General features: G+C 42.7%; 1 protein-coding gene across 1 annotated transcript; it reads left to right on the forward strand.

Moving 5' to 3' along the window:
• The first annotated feature begins 744 nt into the window (after positions 1-744).
• On the forward strand, positions 745-5,616 carry LOC109935572 (maestro heat-like repeat-containing protein family member 1). Its single transcript, XM_020534210.2, has one exon. It carries the CDS (start codon positions 745-747, stop codon positions 5,614-5,616), a length of 4,872 nt encoding a protein of 1,623 aa, XP_020389799.2.
• The last annotated feature ends 3,535 nt before the right edge of the window (positions 5,617-9,151 follow it).

Raw genomic sequence — 9,151 nt, forward strand, 5'->3', positions numbered from 1 at the left:
CTCTGGTGTCAGTGCTTTAAAACCTATGGCACTGTAGGCTGTATATTAGGAAACAAAATATTGTACCATCCAGTGTGGCTACCACGACTAGCAAGTATTGCCCTGTCAGTCTGGTCTCTGCCTTCACTCTAACCACCACCACTTCAAATAGACACATCAACTGGCAGCATTCATATGGGAAAGTGAATCAGGGTCAGTTCAAGACTAAGGGGTTATCTTTTGTCAGGTGACTTCACAATGAAAACCATAACAACCCAGAAACAGGAGGAATGGAAAAAAACACAGAAATGTGACACCAAATGCACATTTGTACTTGATAAAGTGATGGGACAAGAGCTTGAGAAAAGTGTCTTTTATCTTATCCTTTCAAATCCCGGAAGAATAATGGAGAGCGCTTGGAAATGCTGTGTAAAGGAACTCCACTAATTACTACAGAGAAGGAACAGTCAGAAAGCAAGCAGGCAGTTATCCAGTAGATTTCATTCTGAGTGAGTGAAGAAAGGGAATTTTTTAATTGATAACTAGAAACAGAATGTAACTGGGCAGTTAGATCCTTCAGGCTGAACTGCAGAGGTTAGAACTTGGAGTAAAGATCTGGACTTATCTGCTTAGAATATATCAGAGAGTTCAGGGTTATAATTCTGAAAGGACACACCTTTTAGTAAAAGGATATTAATAACCTTTGTAAATACTGAGTTGAGCAATTTGAGCTCTCCTGTCCCAAGTTGTGGAAAAATTCCTAAAATGAACAGCAGTGTGGAATTATTCTCAGTTGCCCTGCTAAACCTGACTGCAGAGGAAGATGAATATGGTCATGAGAAAATATCAAACACCCTCCATACGTTGGGTTGTTATCACCCAGAGACAGTGTTGAAGAGTTGCCATGACTATCTGTCCAAACACACCACACTGACCATTCCACAGGGGGTTGTCATACTAGACAGCATGACAAAGATTATCAAGGACACTATTGATCAAATAAGCCAAGCACTAGCACAAAAAGTTATCTCCGTGGCTACGCTCTGGATGACATTTACAGGAGCACAAGTTGATAGCCAGGAAGCTGCATGCAATCTCCTGGTTGCCATGAGCTTCAGATTTATTAATGAAGTTGTTCAGTTGACGATGGAGAATTTCAAACAAGGACATCTTCCCCATGTGTACATGGTGAAGACCTTGAGCAAAATGTCAATACAAAATGTGTCAGGCATGCTGCCTTTTCTCAAATCTATCATGGAAACCATGATTCCAGTTCTTATTGGGATGAAGGATGATGATCTGAAATTAGTATTTGCCTCAGCAATGGGTAGTTTTAGCAAAAGCATCCTGATCTATCTGGAAAAGAAGGAGAAAGCCTTCGACCCTACATTTACCAAGAAGACATTTTCCACTGAGATCAACATTATTTACAGTCTGTTGTTCAAAATGTGGCTTGAGAAGGAGCAGTCCAAGTTGAACATCCCAACAGTGGAAGCTCTAGGCTACATCAGCTCCCTGCTACCCAAGGACAGACTAGAGGAAGAGCTGCCCAAGTTAATCCGAAGCCTTCTGTCTTTCTCTAAGAAACAAGGGGGACACTGTTCAATCACAGAGTGTCTCTACCGGGTACTGGATATTGCCACAGAGATGAAGTGTCTCAAACTTAAGACACAGGTAGACAGTGTACTGAACAATCTGCACCAGCAGATTTGTCTTTCAGTGGACTTTAGTAACCAACTTGCTATGAAAAACCACTCAGAGATCCTTCGCTGTTTCACGGTTCTGGTCCCGGTTTACACAGATTCATTGATCAACTTTCTCTTAGCTAAGTTGGAGAATACTGATCAACAAGTGAGAGTAGGAACTCTCAGTGTACTGAGGCACCTCATCAGTTCAACATCCCCACACATTGAGCAGAAGGCAGCTCAGATTGTAGCTGCAATAAAACCTACTCTTCTGGACAAGAGCAGCAATCAGGAAAAGAAGATCATTGCCCAGGTAATATGTGCCATGGCCCAACAAGGTTACCTCGAGCAAGGAGGAGGAAAGTTGATGGTGGAATTTCTCATCCGACAGTGTGCCACACCAGTTCATTCAGGGACCCCAGTATCATCTGACCAACATCCAGATCAGGTTACAGATGAAGATTTAGTTACAATATGTGAAACAGTGATGTTTATGATCACAAATACAGTGAAAATGGAGGATATTCTCTGGCCATTCTTATTAGAGTGTGTCACAATGACCCAATACACGCAAGCTTTAACAACAATCTGTAATTGTTTAGCACAGCTCGGGAAAAGGAAATTGCAAACTGGCAATGAAAGCTTCTCATATCCTTACAATGAAGAAACCAATATCCCTAAAGCCCAGGCACTGCTAGCCCGACTTCTCATTGCGTGCTGTTGTCCATACCAGGGAGGAGGCCGTGGAGCTGCTGCACTGAGACTCTTGCAAGTCCTGAGCTTCTATATCCACCCAGCAACAGTGACAGGGTGGGGAGAGGAGCTTCCCTCATTAGCTGATCATTTACTGGAGAATTCAGAGGAATCTCTTCCCCAGCAAGAATGGGAGAAGAAACTCTTGCTGTTCTTGTCCCGATCTCTCAATTACATTGGGGACGAGGAATGGACAGGTAAGCTGAGTGATGAAATGTGCAAACAAATCCACACTGACCATCACTCCCCACAAGAGAAAGGCTTTCTTTATAAATCTCTTGGCACAGTGCTCCATCATGTTCCTAGTAAGAACATAAAGGAGGAGCTTCATCAAATGCTACTGAACGTTCAGCACAGTGAGAGTGCAGAGAGAGAAGGAGCTGCTGCTGCCATTGGTTTCTGTGCTATGACCCATTATGATGACACACTCAGTGCCTTGGAAGAATTTGCCAATTCTAACAGTTTAAAGAACACAAGTAACTTCTTCAATATTCTTAGGGATAAGCCTGAGGTGGATCTGGATAAAGTGAAGAGCACACTGGTTCTGTGCTATGGGAACATGGCCCTCTATTCACCTGAGGAACTAATTCTCTCCAGAATCGAGAGCCATATTCTGCCAGCTGTGGTTAACCAGTTTATTACTGGTGTGCAGGGGATAAAGTCTGAATCCAAGGATCTAACACTAAAGGTCAGCCTAATAAAGACTGTGACTCTAATAGCCAGGTCTTTACAGTCAATTCATCAGAGAGTTCCCTTCCATTTCAGTGGGAAAAGACAACTTTTGAAATACATGCAGGATCTTATTGAGGCTGAGGTACCACAGGTGCTGCTGAGCCCTGTTCGTCATTTAGCTATGTCTGCCTGCATGTATCTTGTACAACTACATGGTGACTCAAACCAAGAGGACACTTTGCAATTTATTCAGACCTGCCTAGTAAGTACTTTCAGCTTGGCCCCTTCAGAGCTAAACAAGGTCAAAGCGACTGATAGCAACATCAAGGAGATAGCCACACTTTATAAACAAACCATGACTGCCCTGCAAGACCTTCTGAAGCAAATATTACTTCAAGATCTGTCCCCTGATGGTCTTCAGTCCATATTCACACAGTTGGAAGAGTGGATCATGTCAACAAAGGACTACGTACGAGAGAGAGCTATGATCACTACCTTCAAACTTCTGAACTGTTATTTGGAGATGCTCAATGTTAAAAATGTACTGCCATTAAATAACATGGGGACTTTGATTGGACGAGTGATGCCACGCTGTGTAGATCCATCACCATCCATTGGGCAGCTGGCCATGGACAGTTTACACATTATCCTGTCTATTCAGTTCTCATATGAAGGCACCAATTTGCATCAGCATCAAGAGCAATTAGACATTCTGAACTCTGTCAGAGAACAGTTTGTCAACATTGACCATTTGGTTCTTTTTCAAAGAGCCAGTCGGATCACTGAGGTCATTTCAAACACTTTGCCCCATGACCAACTGGGAAATGTACTCTTTGCAGCATTTAAAGGACTGACTGACCATCAGCCTAACTGTTCCAGTGCAGCTGCTGTCTTCCTCAAAACCATCATAAAAAGACGTGGAAGTGAACTTCGGGACCAGGTCTCTGAGATACTTAATCTGCTGAGAGTTCAGCTGCAATCAGTCCCTTCAGAGGCTGTAAAATTTTCTGTTCTACGCAGTATTGCAATTCTAACCTCACACAACACACCTACAGTTGTGTCTTGCCTCCTCACTTTTCCTGTTCCGTTGGATAAATATGTCAGTGACATCTGGAGAACACTGGCAGAGGAGCCAGAATGTTCCATGAATACAATGAAAGAGCTGCTAAATATACTGAATAAACAGTTGCCAACTGGGGAAAGGAAAACTTATTCCATCACTGAGAACCTGAATCAATATTCAACTCTCGAATCTCTGGCAGCAGTGTGTGCTTTGTATGAGATGATAACCACACCCGAGTCAAGAGAGACTGTCATTAAATTATTCCCCCAATTATTCAGCACCCTGCTCATCCATCACAGCTCCTCCATCAATGTTCGCCTGCCCAAGGTTTTTGTTCCCCATCATGAATCCAAACAGAGAGATTTCTCAGCAGAGCCTCAGTCATTGAGCAGTAAAGATGTGTGTGTGAACTGTGTCGAGATGTTAACAGATCTGCTGAATATGTCAAATAATCATCTAGTAGTGCATTTCATGCAGGAAAATGGTGGGTGGGATCAGATGATGGACCTACGCAAGTCCCACAGAGGGGTAATTCTACTGGCAAAAGCAATGGTCCGATATGCTGCTTCTAGTCTAACTGGGATTGTTGTGCAACTCTCAGCTCTCATCCTGACAGTAGAAGAGTGTCAGAAAGTTACTGTGGCCGCCTTCTTTGGAGAACTCTTAAAGTCTCCACAGACCTCACAGCTTCAGCTCACAGATACCTTGATGAACAGGTTGCTTAGATGTCTGTATAGTTCGTCTTCAGTTGTTCAGTTTCTGTGTGTCCGGGGCATGAGCAACGTTACAACTGGAGCTCCTCACCGAATAGAGAAATACTCTCGGCCAGTGCTCTGTGCAATGACTGGTCTGATGGAAACTGGGGAAAATGACAATGAGCTGTTAATGTTCGAGGTACTGTTATGCCTCACAAAGCATCTAGAGCAATTGAGACCAAATACCATCAGGCCTTTTGTCCTGAAAATCATTACTGGCATTGAACCATTCTTTGAAGCCAAGTGTGATAAGGTGCGGGCTGAAGCATTTAGTGTGCTGGGATGCTTAGTCAAGTGTGGATGTAAAGATCCCAGAACCTACTTCTACCAACAAATACATTCTCACCTTGTTTGTTTGTTGCTTCACCTGGGTGGAAACAGTAAGGAAGTGTCAAGATCATGTACCTCAACACTTCGATTGGCAATTGCCCTCATTGCCTCAGCTGATACATACTCAAAGGTTGAGAAGCATTTAGGGGAGGTGACCCTGAACTACACAGGATTCCTGAAGGACATTTCAAAGCAACTCATTAAAGACGTCCCTGATAGAATCCACACCTATGTCACAGACTGTATATCTTTCTTCACCAACCCACAGGAGCAAATCCGAGCGAATGCAGTTACCCTTTCAGCATTCTTTTTCCAACATCCAGAAGAACATTTGAAACCTGCTCAAAGAATCACGTGGTGGAAAAAATATAAATATTAAGGCTGATGTTGACCATCATAAACTCTGATCCTCCTCCAATTTCCCTAATAATACAGACCCTGATATTCCTCCAGCCTCCCAATACAACAGACCCTGATCTTCCTCCATCAGCTTTTCACCAAGACAAACACGCAACATTCACCAGATTCTCCTCAACGCAGACCTTGATCCTCCTCCAGCTTCTCCTTAACACAGACTCTGATTCTCCTCAGTTTCTCCTCAACACAGACCTCGGTCCTCCTCAGCTTCTCCTCAACACAGACTCTTGCTTCTCTTCCAGCTTCTCAATAAGACAAATGCTGACCTTGTTCCAGCATCTCCTCAACTAGGTTCCTGATCATTATCAAGCCAACTCAACACAAATCCTGATCCTTCTCAAGCTTCTTCTAAACAAAGACCATGATCATCCTCCAAACTCTTTATACGACCCTGATCTTCCTCCACATTCTCTACAATACAGACCCTGATTCTCCTGCATCTCCTTCCAAAAAATTATTGATGCTATCGGAATGACATTTTGTAATTTTTGTATTGCAAATAAACCAAAATCTTGTTATCCTGAAATAATTATAGGTCAATCTTTAACTGTGCAGTGGCCAAGTTTGATTTAGAGACAATCTCTATCTCCAGGTCTATGAAGCTGTTCTCAGAACATGTAGAGACTACCTTATTTGAAGTGGGATGGTTCAGAAGAGGCATTACGTGGGCTTACAAAGCAAGAGAGGCCTTGGAAGGCCAATAACAATATCCAAAGTTTGACAGGAAGGGACAGAATTTATAAACATAAAAATAAGCAGCTGGGTTCATGGTACAGTGGTAGTGTCCCTACCTCTGAGCCAGGTGACCTTAGTTCAGGTACCACCTGCTCCAGAGGTGTGTAATAACATCTCTGATCAGATTGATTAGAAAATATCTAAAAATGCAGCAAGTATGGTTTAAGTGGGAACAATTGTTAAATACAAATGGTGCTTTACTTAATTGTAGGTAGTGCTTAGAACAGTATAAATGAATTACACGAATAGTATTACAAACAAGGAACAACAGCCTGCTACACCATCCAATAACCTCAACCTGTGTACATCTGATAATCCTCTTGAGAATCAAGAATCTAATTATCTTTGCCTTAAGACTATTTAAAGATTCTGCATCCCTCATTGCCTATGAAAAAGGGAATTCCACAAAGCTCTGGAAGAAAATTTTATCTTCATCTCTATCTAAAATGGGCACCCCCTTATTTTTAAACTATTAGCCCTAGTTCTAGATTCTCCCACAATAAGAAACACTCTCTTCACTTGCACAACCAACGGCTGGAGCTGTGGATGGACTCACTATGCAGCATCCATGATGCTGAGGAGCACATTTAGCAAGCTGGTCACACCACATGTAGGGGCTACAAAGGTAGAAAACCACTGGACGATCACGCGGAAGACGAGTGAATGTGGTCAGGTAGTGCAGCAGTTCCCTGTGGCTATTCCCCTCTCAAACAGATATACCATTTTGGATACTGTTGTAGGGGATGGCTTCTCGGGAAAACTGCAGCAGCCAGGTTTGTGGCATCATGGTTGGCTCTGCTGCAGAACATGGGAAGAAAAGAACTGGGAGAGCTTTAGTGACAGGGACTCAGTTGTAAGGGGAGTTGACAAGTAGTTCTGTGGCAGCCAATGAGACTGTCGAATGGTATGTTGTCTCCCTGATGCCAGCATCATGGATGTCTCAAAGCACTACAGGGTGTTCTGAAGTGGAAGGGTTAACAGCCAGTAGTAATGTACATGTCAAATCAATGACATGGGTAAAAAAGAAATGAGGTCCTATAGCAAAGTCTGGAGAGTTAGGCAGTGGATTAAACAGAATGACTCGAAAGATTGTAATCTCTGGATTACTTCCTATGCCACTTGCTAATGAGTCTAGGAATAGGAACATAGCTCAGCTGAACATATGGCAAAAGGAATTGCGCAGGAAGGAGGGCTTTAGATTTTTGGATCCTTGGGACAGGGATAGGTAGGTCCTGTACAAGCTGAACAGGTTGCACCTGAACCGGAATGGGTTCAATACCAAGAGGTTTGCTTGTGCTGTCAGGAAGGTTTTAAACTGAGTTGGCAGGGGGACAGGATACAGATCAGATGTAAAGTTGGGAGTATGGCCCAATCAGATGTAGCAGGAATGCCAGGACAGTTGAGTCGATGGAGAAGACATGGCACGATAAGACACATGTGAGGTCTGGAAAGCCAAAATGTATCTATTTTAATGCAAGAACTTGACTGGTAAGGCAGATGAACTTGGAGCATTGATCAGCTTGTGGGAATAAGATATTTTAAGAATTGCTGAGACATGGTTGAAGGAAGGACAGGACTGGCAGCTCAACATTCCAGGGTGTAGAAATTTCAGGTGGGATAGCAGGGGCAGGTAAGAGAGGTGAACATTACATTATTGATAAGGGAAATCATTGCCGCAGTAGTAAGTGAGGACAGAGTCATAGAGTTATATGGCACAGAAACAGACCCTTTGGTCTGACCAGTCCATACCGAACATAATCCCAAACTAAACTAGTCCTTCCTACCTGCCTGCTCCTAGCCCATATCCCTCCAAACCTTTCTTATCCAGGTAATTATACAAAATTCTTTAAACATTGTAATTGTACCCTCATCCACCACTTCCTCAAGAAGTTCATTCCACACATGAACCACCTTCTGTGCAAAAAATTTGCCCCTCATGTATTTTTTAAACCTTTCTCCTCTCAGCTTAAAAATGTGCCTCCTAGTCTTGAAATCCCCCATCCTAGGGAAAAGACAACTCTATCCATATCCTTCATTATTTTATAAACTTCTATAAGGTCACCTCTCAACATATTACGCTCCAGTGAAAAAAGTACCAGCCTATCCAGCCTTTCTTTATAACTTAAGCCTTCCACACTCGGCAACATCCTGGTAAATCTCTGGTGTATCCTCTCCGGCTTAATAATATCCTTCATACAACTAGGCGATCAGAACCGGACACAATATTACAGAAGAGGCCTCATCATTGTCCTGTACAACCTCAACATCACTTCAACTCCTATATTCAAAGGGCTGAGCAATGAAGGCAAGCATGCCAAACTCCTTTTTAACCACCCCGTCTAATATGTGATACAAACTTTAAAGAATTATGTACCTGAAACCCTAGGTCCCTCTGTTCTACAACACTACCCAAGGCCTTACCATTAATTGTATTATCCCTACCCTTATTTGTTTTATCAAAATGCAATACCTTGCATACTTTTCAGATTAAACTCCATCTGCCACTTTCCAGCCCATTGACCCATTTGATCAAGATCCTTTGTAATCTTAGAAAACCTTCTTCAATATCTACTATGCCACCTATTTTGGTGTCATCTGCAAACTTACTAACCATGCCTTCTATATTTTCATCTAAATCATTGATATAAATGACAAACAAAAGAGGACTCAGAACTGAATCCATATGGAACATTGCTGGTAACAGGCCTCCAGTCCAAAAAGCAACCTTCCACCACTATTCTCTGTCTCCTGCTGTTAAGCCA

The sequence above is a fragment of the Rhincodon typus genome, chromosome 17, assembly GCF_021869965.1.
Source record: "Rhincodon typus isolate 14 chromosome 17, sRhiTyp1.1, whole genome shotgun sequence".
NCBI classification, from domain to species: domain Eukaryota; kingdom Metazoa; phylum Chordata; class Chondrichthyes; order Orectolobiformes; family Rhincodontidae; genus Rhincodon; species Rhincodon typus.

What these genes read in the sequence shown, in the direction of transcription:
- LOC109935572 (XM_020534210.2), top strand. Translation starts at nt 745, where the DNA reads ATGAACAGCAGTGTGGAATTATTCTCAGTTGCCCTGCTAAACCTGACT.